The following is a 27,909-nucleotide window of genomic DNA, read 5'->3' as shown; positions in this document are numbered from 1 at the left end:
AGCGTTTCCCCTTTCGCTGCTTTCAAACATTAGATATTGTGCGCTAGGAACTGTCATTAGTGTTCTGTAACTGGAGAGCATTAAGGGATGTGAAAACAACCTGTCAATACGTGTGAATGATTTCTTGTGTTCTGTATTAGAGGACTAGGTAAAACTAGTCAGGAAACAAAATTACACCAAAGTGTCATAATTACCTTGATCATTGCAAACAGTGGCATCCATTAAGCTCTTGAGCCGTGGAAAAATTGGCCTTATGACGTGAACCTAAAATACAAAACTACAAGGATTCATTTTTTATCTTACTCACGACGACCAGCCCCAGAAGAGGTTCCCAAAAAGTTGTTGATCTGGGCAAGACCACTCGATTTGTCACTGTCCGATGGGGATACCCCAAAACTGTACAAACCTGGGTGAGGAGGGATGACTGGCTCTGTGTCTTTCTTCAACACACTTTGTTGGTAGCAACAAAGGGTTAATCTAAAATGGTTGCCTTTCCAAACCCTTATGTTTAAAAAGGAGCCAAATTAACCAAGCTTTCTTGAGTCATGATACAGTAAGTTTATTAACTACTAAAAAGGTAAGTTTAGGAGTAAAGGAGTAAAAAACACACACGCAATCTCGGTGATTATACCCAGGATCTTTGGATGAGGTAGCCATTATGTTCCTTTGTCTTTCCCGGAGATGTTAATCAGTCTTTGGGTGATTTCACAAGTACCTTGCTTGGAAGTACAGGGAGGGGTTCCATTGCTCCTCAGAGAAGCACCCTGCAGCCATTCCTATCAGTGGCTCTGCTCTCTGTCCATTTTGAAAATATAAACCTCAGATCTTAAATCCAATATTTCTGTTTATAATTCCAGGACTTAGGGCAGCACGGTGGCCAAGTGGTTAGCATAACCGCCTCACGGCGCTGAGGTCCCAGGTTCGATCCCGGCTCTGGGTCACTGTCTGTGTGGAGTTTGCACATTCTCCCCGTGTCTGCGTGGGTTTCGCCCCCACAACCCAAAAATGTGCAGAGTAGGTTGATTGGCCACGCTAAATTGCCCCTTAATTGGAAAAAATAATTGGGTAATCTAAATTTATAAAAAAAAAAAATAATAATTCCAGGACTTTTCTTTCCTTCATCATCATAACAGTACGCAGTTATTCCTAAAAACCACAAACACTTAAGCATTGTGTCTAAAATTTTGGCTTGGCATTAGCTTAATTCTGTCACGACGCAAAGACAAGAACACAAAGAAAAGGGAAGAAAAGAACATCTGGTCCATTGGGCCCGCCTCATCCAGAAATGGGACTGCCAGGTACACCAGTCACTCACATATACACCCTCGTTTCCCAATCTCCTGGGAGAGTGAAAAGGACAAAGGAGGAAAAATTGGGACTTTTCCCTCCAACTCACAAAGGCAATTCAGTCAAGCTCCAGGAGACACAATAACCCATCAACCTTTCCATTTAATCTACAATTTATCTTCTATAAAGGGAAATTAACTCCCTGCACAGGAATTGTTGAAGAACTGCACATTTGCAGAATGAAGAAGAATTCATACTCGCCACATGCCTTGGCCGTGACTCGCTACTCAAGGTCATGTGTAATTGCAGGAGTTAATACTTATGATCCATATCATATTCATTCCAATTCATTCATCACTTTTCAAACCTTTATCATATTTCCACTAGACTCATGTTTCTCCACTGAAAATTACTCAAATGATATAGCTTATTGTGACGCCTAAAAGCCCAAAATCTAGCTATCATGTTGGCCATGGTCAAAAAGGAGCTGAAATTGCTTATGCATCTTTAATGGTTTATTCATAATGACCTCTGAGTGCAACTTTGCACAGTGGGTACCCGGTACTTACAGGGGAAGTGAAAATACTCTCAAGAGCTAAGATTCACTTATGAAAGTAGTCTGAAACACATACACGGAATCCTAAAGTTTCATCTTAAACATCAATTCCATTATTTAGCTCAGGGTGATGCTTGAGAATGGGACACTTATATCCATGATACTGATGTGGCAATTTTCAAAGGGACAGGTATATATAAAGTAGACATGGAACTACTCACTTGATTTTCTTCCAGTGTTTCCATTATTAAAATATAATTTTCCCATAACTGTATAAGTTGTTTGCCTTTTTCACCTGACCACCAGAAAAGGCACGTGTCTAAAATAAAAAGAAATTAAATTAGAATGGGACTAAGAAATTGGCATATTTTTATCAAACAGTTGTCAGGAAAATTCAAATGTTAAAATCTGCAACCCATTGACATACAAACTTTCGAAAAGGGAGTAAGCCATTCAGCCCATCATTTCACTGCCATTCAAACATATCATGGTTGATCAATTACATCTTATGCCATTTTCCTACTATTACCATACCTCCTGCTGTCATTTCATAGAATTTACAGTGCAGAAGGAGGCCATTCGGCCCATCGAGTCTGCACTGGCTCCTGGAAAGAGCACCCTACCCAAGGTCAACACCTCCACCCTATCCCCATAACCCAGTAACCCCACCCAACACTAAGGGCAATTTTGGACACTAAGGGCAATTTATCATGGCCGGGCAGCACGGTGGCGCAGTGGTTAGCATTGTTGCCTACGGCGCTGAGGACCTGGATTCGAATCCCGGCTCTGGGTCACTGTCCGTGAGGAGTTTGCACATTCTCCCCGTGTCTGCGTGGGTTTCACCCCCACAACCCAAAGATGTGCAGGATAGGTGGATTGGCCACGCTAAATTGCCCCTTAATTGGAAAGAATAATTGGGTACTCTAAATTTTTTTTTAAAATAAACATTTTAAAAAAAAATTTATCATGGCCAATCCACCTAACCTGCACATCTTTGGACCGTGGGAGGAAACCGGAGCACCCGGAGGAAACCCACGCACACACACGGGGAGGATGTGCAGACTCTGCAGACAGTGGCCCAAGCTGGAATCGAACCTGGGATCCTGGAGCTGTGAAGCAATTGTGCTATCCACAATGCTACCGTGCTGCCCTAAATTGTAGCCAGAAATCTATCCATTTGCGTCTTGAATGTGCTCAATGATTGAGCTTCCACAGCCTTCTAGGGTAGGGAATTCCAAAGATTCACCACCATCGGAGTGAAGGAATTCCTCCTCTTCTCAGTTTTAAATGGCATGTCCCTTATTCTGAGACTGTGTCCCCTGGTTCTACATTTAGCAGCTAGGAGAAACATCCCATCTACATCGACCCTGCCACACTCGATAAGAATTTGTTCAGGTTCAACAAGATCACCTCTCATTCTTTGTAACTCTCGAGAATGCAGGCCCAGTTTCCTCACTTGCTCCTCATCTCAGGGATTAGTTTGGTGAACCTCCATTGCACTTCCTCCATGGCAAATACATCCTCCCTTTGGGAAGATCAGAACTGTACACAATACTCTAGATGTGGTCTCACCAAGGCTCTATACAATTGCAGCAAGACATTTGTACTCCTGTACTCAAATCCCACTGTGATGAAGGCCAACATACCATTTGCCTTCCCAATTGCATGCTGCTCCTGCATGCTAGGTTTTAATGACCTCTAGTGACAAGGGTACCCAGATCCCTTGGGACATCAATACTTCCTGACCTTTTACAACATGCTCAGTCTCTCTGTTTTTTTCTACCAAAGTGGTAACTTCATACTTATTCACATTACATCCCATCTGCCATGTTCTTGCCCATTCACCAAGTCTGTCTACTTGAACCCTTCTTGCAACCTGCTGACAACTCACATTCCCAGCTAGTTTTGTCTCATCAGCAAATTTGGCAAGATTACATTTGGTCCCTACAGCCAAAGCATTGTTATAGATTGTGAATAGCTGTGGCCCCAGCCCTGATCCTTGCGGTACTCTACAAGCAACAGCCTGCCATCCTCAGAGTGACCCTTTTACTCCTACACCCTGTTTTCTGCCTGTTAACCAATTCTCAGTCCATCCTTTATATTAATCCCAATCCCATTGTTTACTGACCTCCTGTGTGGGAACTTTACAAAAGCCTTCTGAAAATCCAGATCCGCAACATCCATTGGTTCTCCTTTATCAGACTACAAGTAACATTTCAGAGAACTCATTTCAGAGAATGGAGCATCCTTTAGTTAAGAAAAGGGTAGCATTGTGGATAACGCAATGGCTTCACAGCTCCAGGGTCCCAGGTTCGATTCCGGCTTGGGACACTGTCTGTGCAGAGTCTGCACATCCTCCCCGTGTGTGCGTGGGGTTCCTCCGGGTGCTCCGGTTTCCTCCCACAGTCCAAAGATGTGCAGGTTAGGTGGATTGGCAATGATAAATTGCCCTTAGTGTCCAAAATTGCCCTTAGTGTTGGGTGGGGTTACTGGGTTATTGGGATAGGGTGGAGGTGTTGGCCTTTGGTAGGGTGCTCTTTCCAGGAGCCGGTGCAGACTCGATGGGCTGAATGGCCTCCTTCTGCACTGTAAATTCTATGATCTATGATCCTCAAAACACTTCCAACAGGTTTGTCAAACATGATTTCCCTTTCATAAATCCATGATGCCTCTGCCCAATCATATCATTATTTTCCAAGTATTATTATGGGCCAGGGTTTAGAGAACCCCAAAGTGTATCATGGAGTTCACCTGACCCACAACTTTTAATAGACTTTGGTTATGGGGAGCACAAGGGCCCACCCTACAGGTGTGATGCAACAGAGATCTAAAGTACTTTTTAAACAAAACAATGTTTATTCTATGAATCCAGTTAACATTTTATAAACACACAGTAAAATAGTAAATTAGCAACTATCAACTCAAATACTCTCCCCAAAGCATACAGTACTCTGTAAGTAACCCTTAATCTTTCCTAGCAACATCCATAAGACAAATACTCTCTTTAACAAAGACAGCAGGTTTAAATTCTCCACTGAGAGCAGTTATCACTTTTAAATTAGCAAGTGATCTGAAGACATTCTTTTCATGCAGAGAGATCAAAATTACACCTTGTTTGGCTGGATGCAGCTCCAACTCTGAAAACGAAACTAAACACACACTGTAGCTGCCAGCTCCACCCACACTCTGGACATCACTACAGCAATTTGATAAACACCCATTTCTTAAAGGTATTCTCACATGACAGTACCCAGTTATCACAACTTTTATAATAGATTCTAACATTTCCCTTCTTTGGATGTCAAACTAACAGATCTTTAGTTTTCAGTTTTCTCTTTCCCTCTCTTTTTAAATAGTTGGATTACATATGTTACTTTCCTGTCTATTTTTAAAGTCTGCCTTTATGTTACTTGCTATATCGCAGTCATATTCTTTTACCTTTCTTTATCAGTTTCTTGGGCATCCGTTGCTGGATTTTAAATTGTTCCCAAACCTCTGGCTTAACGCTATTCCTGGCAACCTTATAAGCCACTTCCTTTGATCCAAGTATTTTAACTTTTATGAATATTTAGCCTTTCCTATTATGTTTTGTGTCTTACAGGAATATATATATCCTGGAGGCCGTGTAATTACTTTTTATAAACACACAGGAATTAAAACACACCTTTTTAATTATTCGCCCCTGTCCGTCTACCATCAGGTGTATTTTCCCAATCTACTGCCATTATACCATCATAATTTCCTTTGTTTAGATTTAAGACCCTAGTTTTAGAATGAACCAAATAATTTTCAAACTTAATGTGAAATTATATATTATGATCATTATTTCCTAATCACTCCTTTACAGCAAGGTTATTAATTATCCCTTTATCATTAGATGATACCAAATCTAAAAATAACCCGATCCCTAGTTGGTTAATCCTTATGGACAAAGTGTTTTTAATAGTCTTCAAATCCAGGGCTTTCCTGTCACTGAATTTCTATCCTCAACTCCATTCTACAATTAGCCTCCGTTAATTTCCGTCTCCCACCTTCCTCACCTCCATCAAGACTTTCATAAACCCCCATCACTTTGATCAAAGCTTTCATCAGTCCTCCCTCTTTGGCTCAGCATTCATTTCCTTATGCCTCTACGAAACATCTTGGGATATTTTTCTAGGCTACAGACAATATAGATAAAGGGATAAAGAGAAATAGAACCAAAAAGTGTCATTCTAGCATTATTGACACAGTATATAACTTTAATTTCTTTGAGAATTAAAACCTACATGGCAAGTATGTTTATGACATAGGAGTAGTAGTTTCTGACCTGTGCTGAATTTAAGCCTCTCTGGTGTTGATTTTGCATAGTCTAATTTTCCTGCTGTTTGTCCATTATTTTGATATTCCACTTAAAAATGAACAAGTACGCTTTTAAATGCAGTAACCAAGCCAGCATCAATCATCACTTGTGGCAAAGTATTTTGATCACTCCAACTCAGTTTATCATCATCATAGATTATCATAGAATTTACATTGCAGAAGGAGGCCATTCGGCCCATCGAGTCTGCACCGGCTCTTGGAAAGAGCACCCTACCCAAGGTCAACACCTCCACCCTATCCCCATAACCCAGTAACCCCGCCCAACACGAAGGGCAATTTTGGACACTAAGGGCAATTTATCATGGCCAATCCACCTAACCTGCACATCTTTGGACTGAGAGAGGAAACCGGAGCACCCGGAGGAAACCCACGCACACACGGGGAGGATGTGCAGACTCCGCACCGACAGTGTTTTACTTGTCCCAATAGCCCCTGCTTTTGCCTTGCACCATCATCCCTTTTATAGAACATAGAACAAACAGTGCAGAAGGATGCCATTCGGCCCATCGAGTCTGTACCGACCTACTTAAGCCCTCACTTCCACCCTATCCACATAACCCAATAACCCCTCCTAACCTTTTTGGACACTAAGGGCAATTTATCATGGCCAATCCAACTAACCTGCATGTCTTTGGACTGTGGGAGGAAACCGGAGGACCCGGAGGAAACCCACGCACACGGGGAGGATGTGCAGACTCCGCACCGACAGTGACCCAAGCCGGAATCGAATCTGGGACCCTGGAGCTGTGAAGCAATTGTGCTATCCACAATGCTACCGTGCTGCCCTTAAGAACAAATTAATCTACACTCCATTATTCTACCGTAAACCATGTACCTATCCAATAGCCGCTTGAAGGTCCCTAATGCTTCCGACTACTTCCACAGGCAGTGCATTCCATGCCCCCACTACTCTCTGGGTAAAGAACCTACCTCTGACATCCCCCTATATCTTCCACCATTCACCTTAAATTTATGTTCCCTTGTAATGGTTTGTTCCACCTGGGGAAAATGTCTCTGACTGTCTACTCTATCTATTCCCCTGATCTTATAAACCTCTATCAAGTCGCCCCTCATCCTTCTCCGTTATTTCTATTTCCTTTTCCACGTACCTTGTACCTGCATTGGGACCTCTTCAATTTATGCCCCAATGCTTATCCTGTTTTTTCTCAGCATTTTGAACATATCTATTAAATCCTGCTTCAATCATCGCGTTATGAGAATACAAAGCGCTAAGCTTTATTCTAATTCCAGCTATTATTCTTGTAAATAGTCACTGCATGCTCACTGGGGCCATTCTATCCATCTTAGAGCAAGGCACCCAAAATCACGTAGAGTACTGTCGGTTTACTGCAAGCATCATTTCGGACATAGTTATCTTGACAGCTTTACTTTTGTGTTCACACATTCTCAATATAAGTCCTCAAATCTAACTTGCTTATGTTTCCATCTGCATCCTTTTTGCTTCATTAAACCATCAGACATAGGAGCAGAATTAGGCCATTCGGCCCATTGGGTCTGCTCCGCCATTCGATCATGACTGATACGTTTCTCATCCCCATTCTCCTGACTTCTCCCCATAACCCCCAATCCCTTTATTAATCAAGAACCTATCTATTTGTCTCTGTCTTGAAGATACTTCACACTCAAACACATTGAGGAATGTATTTAAGTTATACCTCTACCTTTTATTTTTGTTGACAATTGTAATTCCGTTCATTCCCCATATTGAACAGCGTGTGTTACTTATCTCCCCATTCTCCTCACCAGTTTACGTTCTGTTTTTCAATCTTTTCAGCATTTTGCTACCCTTCCCGCTTTGGTACCCACAAACTTTGAAAATTAACCTTTTATTGCCAAATAAAGATCATATACTGACTCTGTACACACACAAATCGGTCCAACACTGAGACACTTGTCAATTTTTTTTAGCTATATCTATCTGCATGGCCACTTTTGCAACAGAAGTCCTTTCACAGTATTTTATCTAATGTTTGCAAAGTCTGCATAAACCACATCCAACATATCCCCTAATTTATACATATAATGATTCACTCAAAACATCCTACAATTTCAGTCAAACAAAATCCTCTGCACAGTTAAGAATCTTGGAAAACTTTCCACTGGGTTTCCTTGCAAATTAACAAAGAAAAACTGCAGCTGGAGGCAGCACAGTGGTTAACACTGCTGTGTCATGGCGCTGAGGACCCGGGTTCGATCCTGGCTCACTGTCTGTGTAGAGTTTGCACATTCTCCTCATGTTTGCCTGGGTCTCATCCCGCAACCCAAAGTTGATTGATTGACCATGCTAAATTGTCCCTTCATTGGAAAAAAAATTGGGTACTTTGAAATTTATTTTTAAAATTAACAAATACTGCAGCTGGTTGTATTTTCTTTAATTTCATTTTTGTATTTGTGAATATAGGAAATTGTCATACTTTATAGTTTGTATTTTTGCAGTAATTTAAAACCTAGGTTAATATGCTTACAGACTGTATGTCTGCTGTGGTTGTGATTAAAAGTGAGATCATCAGTGATTTTTTGCAGGGGAGGTTTTTTGCTAATTAAATATTAAAAGCCATTTTACCTGTTTGCAGATAGAGAGCTAATGGAATGTTGTAACAGTTTGAGCCTGGCTAACAGATCAAGAAATATCTTGGAACAAAAGACAAAAAATGTTGTATGCTTTGAGTGCAGCTGGTGTAGCTAATGGGAGAGGCCAGGTCTGTCTCAACAAAGGAGTTGCTCCTTGAGCTCTCAGCTGAGCAGGTTTTCAGCTTGGTGCTAAAACAAGGTTGCTCTCTCCAAAGACTCTCACCAAGATAAGTAAAACCTGGTTGTTAACTGTATACATCCAGCAGAGGGCAGCAGAGCAGAGCTACTGATCAGCTGTTCTGGGGAAATTTGCATACGTGCAGTGCGGTCAGCCTAAGTTGAAGGTGGTTTGTGGAAGGGCTGTTGGCAACTGACAGTTAAACCCGAAACACTTTGTGAGTGTTTCCCACCCTACCTCCTCCTCTAACCAACCCCCCCACCCCACGGTGGTTGGGAAGCGGGAGCAGGGACCTGTCGTGAAGGTGAGTGAGTGCCTTTAAATTTGCTTAACTTTCAGCGGGAGCAGGGTTTGAGGTAATATCAGGTAAGCTCTTCCTTTCTTTTACTTTTTCTTGTTTTTTTTTTAATCTAGAGGTGATGTCAGGGAAGGCAGTACAATGCTCCTCCTGCAGAATGTTTGAGGTGAGGGACGCCGTCAGTGTCCCTGCTGATTTCATCTGTGGGAAGTGCACCCAACTCCAGCTCCTCAAAAACCGTGTTAGGGACCTGGAGCTTGAGCTGGATGAACTTCGGATCATTCGGGAGGCAGAGGGGGTCATAGATAGGAGCTTCAGGGAAGTAGTTACACCAAAGACTGGAGATAGATGGGTAACTGTAAGAGGGACTGGGAAGAAGCAGTCAGTGCAGGGACCCCCTGCAGTCGTTCCCCTGAGTAACAAGTATACCGTTTTGGATACTTGTGGGGGGGACGACTTACCAGGGGTAAGCCATGGGGTACGGGCCTTTGGCACGGAGTCTGTCCCTGTTGCTCAGAAGGGAAGGGGGGAAAGGAGTAGAACGTTAGTAATTGGGGACTCAATAGTCAGGGGCACAGATAGGAGATTTTGTGGGAGCGAGAGAGACTCACGTTTGGTATGTTGCCTCCCAGGTGCAAGGGTAAGTGATGTCTCGGATCGTGTTTTCCGGGTCCTTAAGGGGGAGGGGGAGCAGCCCCAAGTCGTAGTCCACATTGGCACTAACGACATAGGTAGGAAAGGGGACAAGGATGTCAGGCAGGCCTTTAGGGAGCTAGGATGGAAGCTCAGAGTGAGAACAAACAGAGTTGTTATCTCTGGGTTGTTGCCCGTGCCACGTGATAGTGAGATGAGGAATAGGGAGAGAGAGCAATTAAACACGTGGCTACAGGGATGGTGCAGGCGGGAGGGATTCAGATTTCTGGATAACTGGGGCTCTTTCTGGGGAAGGTGGGACCTCTATAGACAGGATGGTCTACATCTGAACCTGAGGGGCACCAATATCCTGGGGGGGAGATTTGTTAGTGCTCTTTGGGGGGGGTTTAAACTAATTCAGCAGGGGCATGGGAACCTGGATTGTAGTTTTGGGGTACGGGAGATTGAGAGTATAGAGGTCAGGAGCACAGATTTGACTTCGCAAGAGGGTGCCAGTGTTCAGGTAGGTGGTTTGAAGTGTGTCTACTTCAATGCCAGGAGTATACGAAATAAGGTAGGGGAACTGGCAGCATGGGTTGGTACCTGGGACTTCGATGTTGTGGCCATTTCAGAGACATGGATAGAGCATGGATAGAGAATGGTTGTTGCAGGTTCCGGGGTTTAGGTGTTTTAGTAAGCTCAGAGAAGGGGGCAAAAGAGGGGGAGGTGTGGCGCTGCTAGTCAAGGACAGTATTACGGTGGCGGAAAGGATGCTAGATGGGGACTCTTCTTCTGAGGTAGTATGGGCTGAGGTTAGAAACAGGAAAGGAGAGGTCACCCTGTTGGGAGTTTTCTATAGGCCACCTAATAGTTCTAGGGATGTAGAGGAAAGGATGGCGAAGATGATTCTGGAAAAGAGCGAAAGTAACAGGGTAGTTGTTATGGGAGACTTTAACTTTCCAAATATTGACTGGAAAAGATATAGTTCGAGTACATTAGATGGGTCATTCTTTGTACAATGTGTGCAGGAGGGTTTCCTGACACAATATGTTGACAGGCCAACAAGAGGCGAGGCCACATTGGATTTGGTTTTGGGTAATGAACCAGGCCAGGTGTTAGATCTGGAGGTAGGTGAGCACTTTGGAAACAGTGACCACAATTCGGTGACCTTTACATTAGTGATGGAAAGGGATAAGTATACCCCGCAGGGCAAGAGTTATAGCTGGGGGAAGGGCAATTATGATGCCATTAGACATGACTTAGGATGTGTTGGTTGGAGAAGTAGGCTGCAAGGGTTGGGCACACTGGATATGTGGAGCTTGTTCAAGGAACAGCTATTGCATGTTCTTGATAAGTACGTACCAGTCAGGCAGGGAGGAAGGGGTCGAGCGAGGGAACCGTGGTTTACCAAAGAAGTGGAATCTCTTGTTAAGAGGAAGAAGGAGGCCTATGTGAAGATGAGGCATGAAGTTTCAGTTGGGGCGTCTGATAGTTACAAGGAAGCGAGGAAGGATCTAAAGAGAGAGCTGAGACGAGCAAGGAGGGGACATGAGAAGTCTTTGGCAGGTAGGATCAAGGAAAACCTAAAAGCTTTCTATAGGTATGTCAGGAATAAAAGAATGACTAGGGTAAGAGTAGGGCCAGTCAAGGACAGTGGTGGGAAGTTGTGTGTGGAGGCTGAGGAGATAAGCGAGATACTAAATGAATACTTTTTGTCAGTATTCACTCAAGAAAAAGATAATATTGTGGAGGAGAATGCTGAGACCCAGGCTATTAGAATAGATGGCATTGAGGTGCGTAGGGAAGAAGTGTTGGCAATTCTGGACAAGGTGAAAATAGATAAGTCCCCGGGGCCGGATGGGATTTATCCTAGGATTCTCTGGGAAGCCAGGGAAGAGATTGCTGAGCCTTTGGCTTTGATTTTTAGGTCATCATTGGCTACAGGAATAGTGCCAGAGGACTGGAGGATAGCAAATGTGGTACCTTTGTTCAAGAAGGGGAGTAGAGATAACCCCAGTAACTATAGGCCGGTGAGCCTAACGTCTGTGGTGGGTAAAGTCTTGGAGAGGATTATAAAAGATACGATTTATAATCATCTAGATAGGAATAATATGATTAGGGATAGTCAGCATGGTTTTGTGAAGGGTAGGTCATGCCTCACAAACCTTATTGAGTTCTTTGAGAAGGTGACTGAACAAGTAGACGAGGGTAGAGCAGTTGATGTGGTGTATATGGATTTCAGTAAAGCGTTTGATAAGGTTCCCCACGGTCGGCTATTGCAGAAAATACGGAGGCTGGGGATTGAGGGTGATTTAGAGATGTGGATCAGAAATTGGCTAGTTGAAAGAAGACAGAGAGTGGTGGTTGATGGGAAATGTTCAGAATGGAGTTCAGTTACGAGTGGCGTACCACAAGGATCTGTTCTGGGGCCGTTGCTGTTTGTCATTTTTATAAATGACCTAGAGGAGGGCGCAGAAGGATGGGTGAGTAAATTTGCAGACGACACTAAAGTCGGTGGAGTTGTAGACAGTGCGGAAGGATGTTGCAGGTTACAGAGTGACATAGATAAGCTGCAGAGCTGGGCTGAGAGGTGGCAAATGGAGTTTAATGTGGAGAAGTGTGAGGTGATTCACTTTGGAAAGAATAACAGGAATGCGGAATATTTGGCTAATGGTAAAATTCTTGGTAGTGTGGATGAGCAGAGGGATCTCGGTGTCCATGTACATAGATCCTTGAAAGTTGCCACCCAGGTTGAAAAGGTTGTGAAGAAGGCCTATGGTGTGTTGGCCTTTATTGGTAGAGGGATTGAGTTCCGGAGCCATGAGGTCATGTTGCAGTTGTACAAAACTCTAGTACGGCCGCATTTGGAGTATTGCGTACAGTTCTGGTCGCCTCATTATAGGAAGGACGTGGAAGCCTTGGAACGGGTGCAGAGGAGATTTACCAGGATGTTGCCTGGTATGGAGGGAAAATCTTATGAGGAAAGGCTGATGGACTTGAGGTTGTTTTCGTTAGAGAGAAGAAGGTTAAGAGGTGACTTAATAGAGGCATACAAAATGATAAGAGGGTTAGATAGGGTGGACAGCGAGAGCCTTCCCCCGCGGATGGAGGTGGCTAGCACGAGGGGACATAGCCTTAAATTGAGGGGTAATAGGTATAGGTCAGAGGTGGGTTTTTTACGCAAAGAGTGGTGAGGCCGTGGAATGCCCTACCTGCAACAGTAGTGAACTCGCCAACATTGAGGGCATTTAAAAGTTTATTGGATAAGCATATGGATGATAAGGGCATAGTGTAGGTTAGATGGCCTTTAGTTTTTTTCCATGTCGGTGCAACATCGAGGGCCGAAGGGCCTGTACTGCGCTGTATCGTTCTATGTTCTATGTTCTATAAGTGGCATTTGAACTATATGGGTTGCTTGATTGGAATGTTGAGACAGGTTTCAGGAAGCAAGTTAAGGTGTTGTGCCTGTAAACTGTAAAGCTATTTTTTTTGTTGCTAATGTGCTCAATTGTGTGTTCAAATTAAAGTTTGTTTCAATACAAAAGCTATATTCCCAGGTTCGATTCCCGGCTGGGTCACTGTCTGTGTGGAGTCTGCACGTCCTCCCCCTGTGTGCGTGGGTTTCCTCCGGGTGCTCCGGTTTCCTCCCACAGTCCAAAGATGTGCGGGTTAGGTGGATTGGCCATGCTAAATTGCCCGTAGTGTCCTAATAAAAGTAAGGTTAAGGGGGGGTTGTTGGGTTACGGGTATAGGGTGGATACGTGGGTTTGAGTAGGGTGATCATGGCTCGGCACAACATTGAGGGCCGAAGGGCCTGTTCTGTGCTGTACTGTTCTATGTTCTATCTACTGGCCAATGTTGTCATTCCTGTGGTACAGTAAAATTCCCTCAAAGTTTTACCAAATGCAAATAGTTGGCTTCTTAACCAAAATTGGGGTTCTGGTCCGGACCCATAACAACCTGATCTGTTATAGAACTATTTTATTCCTGCATCTGATACACACTCGATAAAGACAACTAAGAGGTGACTCGATTTTCACAGTAACTTCACTGCAGTGTTAATGTAAGCCGACTTGTGACACTAATAAAGATTATTATTATAATGTACTAACTGTGATTTGGGCCTTCATTGTCCAAGTATTTGGGTTAAGCTAACCACTGTGCTGCCTCTAGCTGCAGTATGTTAGTTTTTTGTTAATTAGCAAGGAAACCCAGTAGAAAGAATTTCCAGGATTCTTAACAGAGTGCAAAGGATTGGGGGCTGGTTTAGCACAGTGGGCTAAACAGCTGGCTTGTAATGCAGAACAAGGCCAGCAGCGCTGGTTCAATTCGCGTACTGGCCTCCCTGAACAGGTGTCGAAATGTGGCGAATAGGGGCTTTTCACAGCAACTTAATTGAAGCCGACTTGTGACAATAAGCAATTATTACGTATTATTATTTGGGGCCCTGAAAGTTTGGAAAAGGGAATTGTGAAAAGGTAAACCAGCAGAAATCTAATCGTGTGTATGAACAGACAGCTAGCTGTGTGGGAACAAGGAGAGGAACTACAGTGTCGGATCTCAGAAGTCCAGATGCGAGTTAAAACTGAGACAGAATAACTGGCTGCCGGGGCCACCACATTGCCCTTATTTTGGCCAGCCACTCGTATTGGAATATTTAGGCGCTGATAGGTCTCAAGACGTGGGAAGACAGAGTTCCTGAGGGTTTTCCCAGGTTTGAGTGGACAGAGATGGTTCAATTACATTTATAATTAGAGCCTTCAAATAACAGCAAGGTAATGATTGGATTAAATTAGTCTCCATAGGCTTTGCATTTTACAGAAAATATGAGGCAATTTCCCAAGCACAGACAATCCAAAGCCATGTTGCACTGGTACCTGGGGCACGACCAGGGGTAGTAATGTGAAAAATGAAAATCGCTTATTGTCACGAGTAGGCTTCAATGAAGTTACTGTGAAAAGCCCCTAGTCGCCACATTCCGGAGCCTGTCCAGGGAGGCTGGTACGGGAACCGTGCTGCTGGCCTGCTTGGTCTGCTTTAAAAGCCAGCGATTTAGCTGAGTGAGCTAAACCAGCCCCAGTGAGCTAAACCAGCCCCTGGTAATCACGCTTCTACCTAGGGCCTAATGGTAATGCTGTTGTGGTTTGATACCACTGCTCAGACATTGCAGATGTCAAATCTTACTTATGCTGAATAAAATATAAACATTGTCATCAGTAACGGTTATCATTTCAGAGTTTAAGAGTGGATAAGTAGTTAATTGGCTCCTTTGTCTCCATCTCCGACAACAAATCACTATTGTCAATTCTTACAAGTGATTAAGAAATCTTCAACGCACCAGATTCAGCCTTGTACTCTGAGCAGATTTCACTCTGCAATGTGTTCGAAGCATCCACAGCTCTTTTCAAGAGGTACATTGCTCTCTTGCGCGACGTGTTATCCGGCTGCACCAGTCCCCTCTGCACCACCTCCCAAAACTCTGCGCTAGTTCGGAGGTCGAGGGTCTCGGACGGTGACTGGTCTCCGGTGCAAATAAGCAGATGATGAGGAAGCGAGCTCAGAAGCAGCAGGACTCTGGACACGGTGCCGGTCCTTTCCCAACGCTTCACTCGATCCCAGATGTCTTCGACGGTCGGGTACTTGTGGAGCGAGCTGCCCGGGTTCGGAAGCAGAGCCGGGATTAGCCCGGTGACCATCCTGGATGCCACGCTGTCCTCTCCCACCTTCACGGCAGTCAGAGTGAGCGACAGCAGCTCTTCTACCCCAATCCCTCCTTCCAGGAGCAGCGGCGCCAGCTTGACCAGCACCTCGATGGCCACCTGAATGTCCGACAGCTCCAGGCTTTGGGGCTCCTCTTCACCCTCGGCCGAGGCGACCCTGCCCCGCTCCTCGATGTACCTGCGCAGATCCCGCAGGGGAGCGCCGGCGATGTCCTGCAGCAGGGCCGGCGGGGCCTGCCGGCAGCAGGCGTGTAGCAGAGCGCAGAGGGAGTGCACCAACCTCCGACCCGGCTCCTGGAACTGGCCCCCCGGCCCTTCCAGCCGCAAACCCCGCAACAGCGGCAGGCACCAGCCGACGGCCAGGTCCCGTAGGCAGCTCGTCCGATCCGCCTGGCTGGCCCCGGCATCGCCCGGCTGGCCGCTGGGGCTCAGCTTCTCCACCAAGAGGCGCAGCATCTCCACTCGGCCGGCATCGGGCGGGCCCCGGTTCTCTCCCTCCCGGCACCAGCGGCACAATTCCCGCAAGGTGGTGGATGGCGGGCCGTGGCCGAGCCGCAACAGCAGGTCCGCCACCAGCAGCGGCTCCATGCTCCCTGTCACAACCCGGCACCAACCGCCGGACGGACCACTTCCGTGGAGGCGGCGTCACATCCTCAACCGTCCGTCGGAAACGCTTCCGGTCCCATTCTCTGTGGACAATAAACCACAGCGTTCAGAAATCCAGTGTCCTCGTCCATCACCTCCTCCTCTCCTCAGTACAAAATGAGGGGATGCAATCAATGTAATTAGTAGGTGAAAATGCTATGATAAAGATAAGGATCACAAAATAATGTAAAAGACTAGAAGTTTTACTTTGATTATGATTATTTAATTGAGGAAAGTGCACACCAGGCATATTGGTGAGGACTAAAAGAAAACAATGTAAGAATTATTTTCTAGGTTGAGTGCAAGCACAAATGAAAAGTAGAATATGAGTATTGATGCACCATCAATTGGACTTGAGTCGTGAAGAAGTTCCAAATATCAGGCTTTAATTAACTGGTTGTGTGCCGGGCAGTCGACTTACCAAGAAAGGCCGACCGCCGGCTTCTACGGGTTCTTATACCCCGCCTTGTAGGAGGGGCTACCGTCCTCTCGGCCAATCGGCGAGGAGTCACATGACTGACCAGCCAATTGGCAGAGACACATGACCTGCCTGAGTCAATGGGCAGCAAGTCCTCTGCACCAATGGCAGCACTACTCTGAGGTACGGTAAACCTCCTAGTCATACCACCACACGCATAAAACGATTCAAAATAGTTTCATAAAGCAAAGTGACTTGAGTCAATAAGAGAGCTTAGTCATTTTTTGGTTATCAGGAACCAACATATTCAGTTAGCTGGTATGAAAACATCTTGGTAATTGTGACCATATTACAAGTGAATTCTGTATTGGACTTGAACAGGGAACAATGTATTAGACTCAAAGCAGTACCTTTGAAGGGATGGGGTAGAAATTGACTCCAGTACGGTGCCATTAATTATTAATTCATCCATTGGAGAAAAGCTTTCCACTGTTGTTACTTGTAGTAAAATCATTAAGTTTATTTGAAAGCATTTATCAAACAGCAGAAATAGTTCATCTTCGGTATTTATGTTAAAATTTAAAAAAAATCAAGTCCCATATGACTTAGTCAAAATTCACGGTTCTTCAGAATAAAATTACATTCATTTTTTTAAATAATTTTTAATGAAAATTTTGAATTTATACAACAACAAACCATAATAACATACCAAAAATAACAATAATAATAGCAATCATAAACATTCGCCCCACCTCCATGAACAACACAGCATATTAACAACAACGCAAATTAACACAGTATTAAGTTACATAATAGAAACTACAATAAGGAACCCCCCCCACCCCCCGGCCCGGGTTGCTGCTGCTATTGACCAAGATACCTATCTTTGAGCCAGGAAGTCCAGAAAAGGCTGCCATCGTTTATAGAACCCTTGTATTGATCCTCTCAGGGCAAATTTGACCCTTTCCAATTTTATAAACCCCGCCATGTCACTGATCCAGGTCACCACTTGGGGGCCTCGCATCCTTCCACTGCAGCAAGATCCTTCGTAGGGCTACTAGGGACGCAAAGGCCAGGACACCGGTCTCTTTCGCCTCCTGCACTCCCGGCTCTACCGCAACTCCAAAAATCACGAGTCCCCACCCTGGTTTGACCCTGGATCCAACCACCCTCGACACCGTCCCCGCCACCCCCTTCCAGAATTCTTCCAGTGCTGGGCATGCCCAGAACATATGGGCGTGGTTCGCTGGACTCCCCGAACATCTGGTGCACCTGTCCTCACCCCCAAAGAACCTACTCATCCTAGTCCCGGACATGTGGGCCCGGTGCAGCACCGTAAATTGGATGAGACTAAGCCTCGCATATGAGGAGGAAGAGTTGACTCTCTCCAAGGCATCCGCCCAAGTCCCGTCCTCTATCTGCTCCCCAAGTTCCCCCTCCCATTTAGCCTTCAGCTCCTCCACTGACAATTCCTCCACCTCCTGCATTGCCTTATAGATGTCAGACACCTTCCCCTCTCCGACCCACACCCCCGAAAGAACTCTGTCCATCGTCCCCCGCAAGGGAAGCAAAGGGAATCCCTCTACCTGTCACCTAGCAAACGCCTTTACCTGCAAGTATCTGAACATGTTCCCTTGGGGAAGCCCAAATTTATCTTCCAGTTCCCCCAGGCCCGCAAACCTCCCACCAATAAACAGGTCCCTCAATTTACTGATGCCCACCCTTTGCCACGCCCTGAATCCCCCATCCTTGTTCCCCGAGATGAACCGATGATTGCCACCCAATGGAGCCTCCATCGAGCCCCCTGTTTCCCCCCCATGCCGTCTCCACTGTCCCCAGATTCTTAGGGTCGCCGCCACCACCGGGCTCGTGGTAAACCTCTTAGGTGAGAGCAGCAACGGCGCCGTTACCATGGCACCCAGGCTCGTACCTCTACATGACGCCATCTCCATTCTTTTCCACGCTGCCCCTCCATCACCCATTTACGCACCATTGACACATTGGCCGCCCAATAGTACCCCAAAAGGTTGGGCAGCGCCAGCCCGCCTCTATCCCTCCCTCGCTCCAGGAAAACCCTCTTCACTCTCGGAGTCCCATGTGCCCACACAAAGCTCAAGGTACTGCTAGTCACTCTCCTAAAGAAGGCCCTGGGGATAAAGATGGCCAGGCACTGAAAGAGGAACAAGAACCTCGGAAGCACCGTCATTTTGACGAGTGCACCCTCCCCGCCAACGACAATGGCAGCATGTCCCACCTCTTGAACTCCTCCTCCATCTGATCTACAAGTCTGGTGAAATTATGTTTGTGAAGAGTCCCCCAGTCCCTGGCCACCTGCACCCCCAGGTACCTAAAGCTCTCCCCTGCCCGCCTAAGCAGGAGCCTACTAATCCCTTCCTCCTGGTCTCCAGGGTGCACCACAAACACCTCACTCTTGCCTAAATGTAGTTTATAACCTGTAAAGGTCCCAAACTCAGCTAGCAGCTCCATCACCCCCGGCATCCCTCCCACCGGGTCCGCCACATACAGTAACAGGTCATCGGCATACAACGACACCCTATGTTCCTCCCCACCTCGCACCAAACCTCTCCACCTCTCTGAATCCCTCAACGCCATCGCCAGCGGCTCAATTGAGAGTGCGAACAACAAGGGGGGCAACCCTGCCTGGTCCCTCGGTAAAGCCGGAAGTACTCCGACCTCCTCCCATTCGTGGCCACGCACGCCATCGGGGCCTCATATAGCAGCCTCACCCATCTAATAAACCCTTCACCAAATCCAAACCTCCCCAACACCTCCCATAAGTACCCCCACTCCACTCTATCGAAGGCCTTCTCCGCATCCAGCGCCACCACTATCTCTGCCTCCCCCTCAATCGCCGGCATCATGATGACATTCAACAATCTCCACACATTCGTGTTCAGCTGCCTTCCCTTCACAAAACCTGACTGGTCCTCGTGTACAACCCCTGGCACACAGTCCTCTATCCTGGTGGCCAAGATTTTTGCCAGCACCTTGGCATCTACGTTGAGGAGAGATATGGGCCTGTATGAACCACACTGCTGGGGGTCCTTGTCCCTCTTTAGAATTAACGAGATCAGCGCCCGCGACATCGTCGGGGGCAAAGTCCCCCCTTCCCACGCTTCATTAACTATCCGCACCAACAAGGGGCCCAATAGGTCCACAAACGTTTTATAAAATTCCACCGGGAACCCATCCGGCCCCGGTGCCTTCCCTGACTGCATCTGCCCAATCCCCTTAACTAGGAGCTCCAGCTCAATCGGCGCACCCAACCCCTCCACCTGCTCCTCCTGCACCTTCGGGAAAGAAAGCCCGTCGAGGAACCTCTCCATTCCCCTCCTCTCCCCCGTTGGCTCCGAACGGTACAGTTCCCCGTAAAAGTCCTTGAAGAACTCATTCACCTCTACCCCCTTCCGCACCACATTCCCACTCTTGTCTCTCACTCCAGCAATTTCCTTAGCCGCATCCCGCTTGCAGAGCTGATGAGCCAGCATCCTACTCGCCTTTTCACCATGTTCGTACACTGCCCCTTGTGCCTTCCTCCACTGTGCCTCCGCCTTTCTAGTGGTCAGCAAATCAAATTTAGCCTGCAGGCTGCGCCTCTCCCCCAACAGTCCCTCCTCTGGTGCCTCTGCATACCTCCTACTACCTCCAGCATCTTTCCCACCAGTCTATCCCTCTCACTCCTCTCCCTGTGTGCCCGGATGGATATCAGCTCCCCATGAATCACTGCATTCAGGGCTTCCCAGACTACCCCCACCTGAACCTCCCCCGTATCATTCACCTCGAGGTACCCCTCAATACTTGCCCGGACCCTCCTACACACCTCCTCCTCCGCCAACAACCCCACATCCAACTGCCACAACGGGCGCTGGTCCCGCACCTCCCCCATCTCCAACTCTATCCAATGCGGAGCGTGGTCTGAGATTGCAATGGCCGAATACTCGGCCTCCTCCACTCTCGGAATCAGTCCCCTACTCACCACGAAGAAGTCTATCCGAGAGTAGACCCTATGTACGTGGGAGAAGAAAGAGTACTCCCTTGCCCTCGGCCTCACAAACCTCCATGGATCCACCCCACCCATCTGGTCCATAAACCCTCTCAGTACCTTGGCTGCCGCAGGCCTCCTACCCGTCCTAGAGCTGGACCGATCCAGTGAAGGATCCAACACCATATTGAAGTCACCCCCCATGATCAGACCTCCCGCCTCCAGATCCGGGACCCGTCCCAACATACGCCTCATAAAGCCCGCATCGTCCCAATTTGGGGCATACACACTAGCAAGTATCACCTTCTCTCCTTGTAGCCTGCCCCTAACCATGACATACCTACCCCCCTTATCCGCCACCACCTCCGATGCTTCAAACGACACATCTTTCCCCACCAGAATCGCCACTCCCCGGTTCTTCACATCCAACCCAGAGTGGAAAACCTGCCCCACCCATCCCTTCCTCAGATGTACCTGGTTTGCCACCTTCAGGTGGGTCTCCTGAAGCATTGCCACATCTGCCTTTAGCCCCCTCAGATGATCAAGTACCCTCGACCGCTTCACCGGCCCATTCAATCCTCTCGCGTTCCAGGTGACCAACCGAATCAGAGGGCGTCCCACCCCCCCCTCCCCCGTTGACTAGCCATAACCCGTCGACTGGCCGCCCCAGGCCAGCACCCCCTGCCCGACCCAGTCCCCACAGCGACAACACCTCACCTCTGTCCCCCCCTGGCCCCCATCAGCTCCTTCCTGACCCTACCAGCAGCAACCTGGTATTCCCCTTTCCCCCCCTCCCTCCCCCCCAGGCTAGGAAACCTCCTAGCTGCGAACCGTCCTCCATTGTACTTCCGTGGGTCAGCTAACTTCTGCTGACCCCGGAAACTCCCGCCAATAACTTGACCCCTCCCAAAGTGGGATCATCCCCCAATCTATCCCTCCTCCAGGCACAGCTCCAGCGCGGGGAAGAACCAGTTAAGGCCCCGCCTCCCCCCGTCATCGTCTCCGCCCCCCCAGCCCCGCAGTGCGGGAAACCATAGGAAAGCCCGCGCTTTCGCACTGCCCCACCACACCCTTCTGACGCAGCTCCCAAATACCAGCCCCAGTCCATACCTCCAACCCGACATAGAATACAACAAACCCCCCCAACCCTCCCCGCAAGATACAAAACTCAAACAATGCCCCACAGCAAAAAAACATAACAGAACAACACCCCCAAAAATAACCATAGCAAAATTGCAAAAGTACAGAAAGAGAACAGAGCCACAGCAGAATCCAGCAATAAAGTTGATGCGCCATCAATTGTACGAGAGACTAGTTGCTTTACAAAAGTTAGGCTTTAATAAACTAGAACTTTAGCCCTGCGGTCGTCTACAATAAAATGGACGACCGCCGGACGTTTCACTATTTATACCTCGGCAAGGAGGCGCAGTTAACTCAGCCTCTCGACCAATCGGTCGAGAGGCACATGACCGACCAGGGCCAATGGTAAGCCGGTGTTCTGCCACAATGGCAGACAGGTACGCAAATCATATCACCACATTCACCCCTTGTGGAGAAAGAAGCCGGGGTGGGGGGGGGGGGGGGAGAGAACTGGTGATATGAGTAGCAGCCGGGAGGACAAAAAATTTCTCTCCTTTTATCGAATTTGGGGGCTTCCCACTGGCCCAGACAATAAGCTATATTACACAAAAGTCCATGGAGCTGTCGAAATTTAGAACGATTCGATCAGTCTTTTTGTGGCCCGTGACATTCTGGCAGACCGCCGCAGTGGAGGAGGTGACGTCAGGTCGGCCGATGGTGGTGGTTCCGCTGATGTCCTGGAGTCCGGGAGCGATGGTCCTTGAACAGTCTCCGTCACCCGAGCTGGCTGTGAAGACGCCATGTATGGGGAGGGGGTACCCGAGTGGGGCGCTGGGGGGAAAAAAACGGGGGGGGGGGAGGGGTCTGTGGTGGAGGGGGGAAGGCCGCACGCCGGCGGGTGCCAGGTCCTGGAGGGAGACCGTCCTGCCGACCGTCGGGGTATTCCACATACGCATAATGCGGGTTAGCGTGGAGTAACTGGACTTGTTCCACCAACGGGTCGGACTTGTGTACCCACACATGCTTCCGGAGCAAGATGGGTCCGGGGGTGACCAGCCACGTCGGGAGAGGGCCAGTAGTATGGTCTTCCAGATGGTACCATTCTCCCGCTCGACCTGTCCGTTACCCCGGGGGTTATAGCTGGTCGTCCTGCTAGAGGCAATGCCCCTGTTGAGCAGGAATTGACGTAGCTCGTCGCTCATAAAGGAGGACCCCCGATCGCTGTGTATGTACGTGGGGTAGCCGAACAGGGAGAAGACGGAGAGGAGGGCCTTAATGACGGTCGATGTCGTCATGTCGGGGCAGGGAATGGCGAAGGGGAAGCGGGAGAATTCGTCAATTACCGCCAGGAAATAAATGTTGTGGTTGTTAGAGGGAAGAGGCCCCTTGAAGTCAATGCTGAGACGTTCGAAGGGGCGGGATGCTTTGATCAGGTGTGCGCGCTCGGGGCGGTAGAAGTGCGGTTTGCACTCTGCGCAGATGTGGCAGTCACGGGTTACTGACCTGACTTCCGCGATGGAGAAAGGCAGGTTGCGGGCCTTAATGAAATGGTAGAGGCGGGTCACCCCTGGATGGCAGAGGTCCGCGTGGAGGGAGCGGAGGCGGTCTATCTGCGCGCTGGCGCAGGGCATCAGGAGGCTCATTGAGCTTCCCAGGATGATACAAGATCTCATAGTTGTATGTGGACAACTCGATCCGCCACCGTAAGATCTTGTCATTCTTGATCTTGCCCCTTTGTGCATTATCAAACATGAAGGCTACTGACCGTTGGTCTGTGAGGAGGGTAAACCTCCTGCCGGCCAAATAGTGCCTCCAATGTCGCACCGCTTCGACTATGGCCTGGGCTTCCTTTTCCACAGAGGGGTGGCGGAGTTCGGAAGCCTGGAGAGTTCTGGAAAAGAAGGCCACGGTCTGCCCGCTTGGTTCAGGGTGGCCGCCAGAGCAACTTCTGATGCGTCGCTCTCGACCTGGAAGGGGAGGGACTCGTCGATGGCACGCATCGTAGCCTTTGCGATGTCCGCTTTGATGCGGCTAAAGGCCTGGCAGGCCTCTGTCGACGGCGGGAAGGTCGTGGTTTGAATGAGGGGACGGGCCTTGTCAGCGTAGTTGGGAACCCATTGGGCGTAGTATGCGAAGAACCCCAGGCAGCGTTTGAGGGATTTGGAGGTACTGGGGAGAGGGAGTTCCATTAGGGGGCGCATGCGTTCAGGGTCGGGGCCTATCACTCCTTTATGCACTACATAGCCGAGGATAGCTAGACGGTCGGTGCTAAACACGCACTTATCCTTATTGTATGTGAGGTTAAAGGGTTTTGCGGTTTGGAGGAATTGCTGGAGGTTGGCGTCATGGTCCTGCTGGTCGTGGCCGCAGATGGTGACATTATCAAGATACGGGAAGGTAGCCTGTAATTCGTACTTGTCGACCATTCGGTCCATCTCCCGTTGGAAGACCGAGACCCCATTTGTGACACCAAATAGAACCCTAAGGAAGTGGTAGAGGCGCCCATCTGCCTCAAACGCGGTGTATTTGCAGTCACTCGCGTGGATGGGGAGCTGGTGATAAGCGGACTTAAGGTCCACAGTGGAGAAGACTTTGTATTTAGCGATATCGTTTACCATGGTGGAAATACGGGGGAGAGGATACGCGTCCAGTTGCGTAAACCGGTTGATGGTCTGGCTATAGTCGATGACCATCCGGTTTTTCTCCCCAGTCCGGACCACCAGCACTTGGGCTCGCCAGGGACTGTTGCTGGCCTCGATGACCCCTTCCGTCAGCAGCCTCTGGACCTCGGAACTGATGAAGGACCGGTCCTGGGCGCTGTACCGTCTGCTCCGTGTCGCGACGGGTTTGCAATCGGGGGTGAGATTAGCAAACAAGGAGGGGGGGTCCACTTTGAGGGACGCGAGGCTGCAGACAGTGAGGTGGGGTATAGGGCTGCCGAATTGAAAGGTCAAGCTCTGCAGGTTGCATTGGATGTCCAGTCCTAGGAGTGCCGGTGCGCAAAGGTCAGGGAGGACAAGGAATTTATAATTTTTAAAAACCTTCCCCTGGACCGTGAGGTCCACGATGCAGCAGCCGGTGATGCAGACAGAGTGCGAACCTGAGGCTAACCCGATTTTGTGTTAGAACATAGAACATAGAACGATACAGCGCAGTACAGGCCCTTCGGCCCTCGATGTTGCACCGACATGGAAAAAACTAAAGGCCATCTAACCTACACTATGCCCTTATCATCCATATGCTTATCCAATAAACTTTTAAATGCCCTCAATATTGGCGAGTTCACTACTGTTGCAGGTAGGGCATTCCACGGCCTCACCACTCTTTGCGTAAAAAACCCACCTCTGACCTATATCTATTACCCCTCAATTTAAGGCTATGTCCCCTCGTGCTAGCCACCTCCATCCGCGGGGGAAGGCTCTCGCTGTCCACCCTATCTAACCCTCTGATCATTTTGTATGCCTCTATTAAGTCACCTCTTAACCTTCTTCTCTCTAACGAAAACAACCTCAAGTCCATCAGCCTTTCCTCATAAGATTTTCCCTCCATACCAGGCAACATCCTGGTAAATCTCCTCTGCACCCGTTCCAAAGCTTCCACGTCCTTCCTATAATGAGGCGACCAGAACTGTACGCAATACTCCAAATGCGGCCGTACTAGAGTTTTGTACAACTGCAACATGACCTCATGGCTCCGGAACTCAATCCCTCTACCAATAAAGGCCATCACACCATAGGCCTTCTTCACAACCCTATCAACCTGGGTGGCAACTTTCAGGGATCTATGTACATGGACACCGAGATCCCTCTGCTCATCCACACTACCAAGAATTTTACCATTAGCCCAAATATTCCGCATTCCTGTTATTCTTTCCAAAGTGAATCACCTCACACTTCTCTACATTAAACTCCATTTGCCACCTCTCAGCCCAGCTCTGCAGCTTATCTATGTCCATCTGTAACCTGCAACATCCTTCCGCACTGTCTACAACTCCACCAACTTTAATGTCGTCTGCAAATTTACTCACCCATCCTTCTGCGCCCTCCTCTAGGTCATTTATAAAAATGACAAAAAGCAACGGCCCCAGAACAGATCCTTGTGGTACGCCACTCGTAACTGAACTCCATTCTGAACATTTCCCATCAACCACCACTCTCTGTCTTCTTTCAACTAGCCAATTTCTGATCCACATCTCTAAATCACCCTCAATCCCCAGCCTCCGTATTTTCTGCAATAGCCGACCGTGGGGAACCTTATCAAACGCTTTACTGAAATCCATATACACCACATCAACTGCTCTACCCTCGTCCACCTGTTCAGTCACCTTCTCAAAGAACTTGATAAGGTTTGTGAGGCATGACCTACCATTCACAAAACCATGCTGACTATCCCTAATCATATTATTCCTATCTAGATGATTATAAATCGTATCTTTTATAATCCTCTCCAAGACTTTACCCACCACAGACGTTAGGCTCACCGGCCTATAGTTACCGGGGTTATCTCTACTCCCCTTCTTGAACAAAGGGACCACATTTGCTATCCTCCAGTCCTCTGGCACTATTCCTGTAGCCAATGATGACCTAAAAATCAAAGCCAAAGGCTCAGCAATCTCTTCCCTGGCTTCCCAGAGAATTCTAGGATAAATCCCATCAGGCCCCGGGGACTTATCTATTTTCACCTTGTCTAGAATTGCCAACACTTCTTCCCTACGCACCTCAATGCCATCTATTCTAATAGCCTGGGTCTCAGCATTCTCCTCCACAATATTATCTTTTTCCTGAGTGAATACTGACAAAAAGTATTCATTTAGTATCTCGCTTATCTCCTCAGCCTCCACACACAACTTCCCACCACTGTCCTTGACTGGCCCTACTCTTACCCTAGTCATTCTTTTATTCCTGACATACCTATAGAAAGCTTTTAGGTTTTCCTTGATCCTACCTGCCAAAGACTTCTCATGTCCCCTCCTTGCTCGTCTTAGCTCTCTCTTTAGATCCTTCCTCGCTTCCCTGTAACTATCAAGCGCCCCAACTGAAATTTCACGCCTCATGTTCACATAGGCCTCCTTTTTCCTCTTAACAAGAGATTCCACTTCTTTGGTAAACCACGGTTCCCTCGCTCTACCCTTTCCTCCCTGTCTGACTGGTACGTACTGATCAAGAACACGCAATAGCTGTTCCTTGAACAAGCTCCACATATCCAGTGTGCCCAACCCTTGCAGCCTACTTCTCCAACCTACACATCCTATGTCATGTCTAATGGCATCATAATTGCCCTTCCCCCAGCTATAACTCTTGCCCTGCAGGGTATACTTATCCCTTTCCATCACTAATGTAAAGGTCACCGAATTGTGGTCACTGTCTCCAAAGTGTTCACCTACCTCCAGATCTAACACCTGGCCTGGTTCATTACCCAAAACCAAATCCAATGTGGCCTCACCTCTTGTTGGCCTGTCAACATATTGTGTCAGAAAACCCTCCTGCACACATTGTACAAAGAACGACCCATCCAATGTACTCGAACTATATCTTTTCCAGTCAATATTAGGAAAGTTAAAGTCTCCCATAACAACTACCCTGTTACTTTCGCTCTTTTCCAGAATCATCTTCGCCATCCTTTCTTCCACATCTCTAGAACTATTAGGTGGCCTATAGAAAACTCCCAGCAGGGTGACCTCTCCTTTCCTGTTTCTAACCTCAGCCCATACTACCTCGGAAGAAGCGTCCCCATCTTGCATCCTTGCTGCCACCGTAATACTGTCCTTGACTAGCAGCGCCACACCTCCCCCTCTTTTGCCCCCTTCTCTGACCTTACTAAAACACCTAAACCCCGGAACCTGCAACAACCATTCCTGTCCCTGCTCTATCCATGTCTCTGAAATGGCCACAACATTGAAGTCCCAAGTACCAACCCATGCTGCCAGTTCCCCTACCTTATTTCGTATACTCCTGGCATTGAAATAGACACACTTCAAACCACCGACCTGAACACTGGCACCCTCCTGCGAAGTCAAATCTGTGCTCCTGACCTCTCTACTCTCAATCTCCCGTACCCCAAAACTACAATCCAGGTTCCCATGCCCCTGCTGAATTAGTTTAAACCCCCCCAAAGAGTACTAACAAATCTCCCCCCCA

General features: G+C 47.8%; 1 protein-coding gene across 4 annotated transcripts in view; it reads right to left on the bottom strand.

Moving 5' to 3' along the window:
• The window catches only part of tarbp1 (TAR (HIV-1) RNA binding protein 1), a 243,973-nt gene extending 227,735 nt beyond the window's left edge, over positions 1-16,238 (bottom strand). For all 4 annotated transcript variants that reach the window (XR_005462805.1, XM_038815663.1, XM_038815672.1 and 1 more), the window contains exons 1-3: positions 15,245-16,238; positions 2,065-2,162; positions 195-264 (exon numbers count right to left, since the gene is read on the bottom strand). Coding sequence is in view for 3 of the 4 variants with exons in the window: in XM_038815663.1 (XP_038671591.1) it covers positions 195-264; positions 2,065-2,162; positions 15,245-16,214 (1,138 nt within the window). In the remaining variant the exon portion in view is untranslated. The remainder of the gene's footprint in view (positions 1-194; positions 265-2,064; positions 2,163-15,244) is intronic.
• Positions 16,239-27,909: the final 11,671 nt, after the last annotated feature.

This window comes from Scyliorhinus canicula, chromosome 1 (assembly GCF_902713615.1).
Source record: "Scyliorhinus canicula chromosome 1, sScyCan1.1, whole genome shotgun sequence".
Lineage (NCBI taxonomy): Eukaryota > Metazoa > Chordata > Chondrichthyes > Carcharhiniformes > Scyliorhinidae > Scyliorhinus > Scyliorhinus canicula.
Note: the sequence above shows the minus strand (reverse complement) of the source record. Positions and strands in the feature narration are given on the sequence as shown.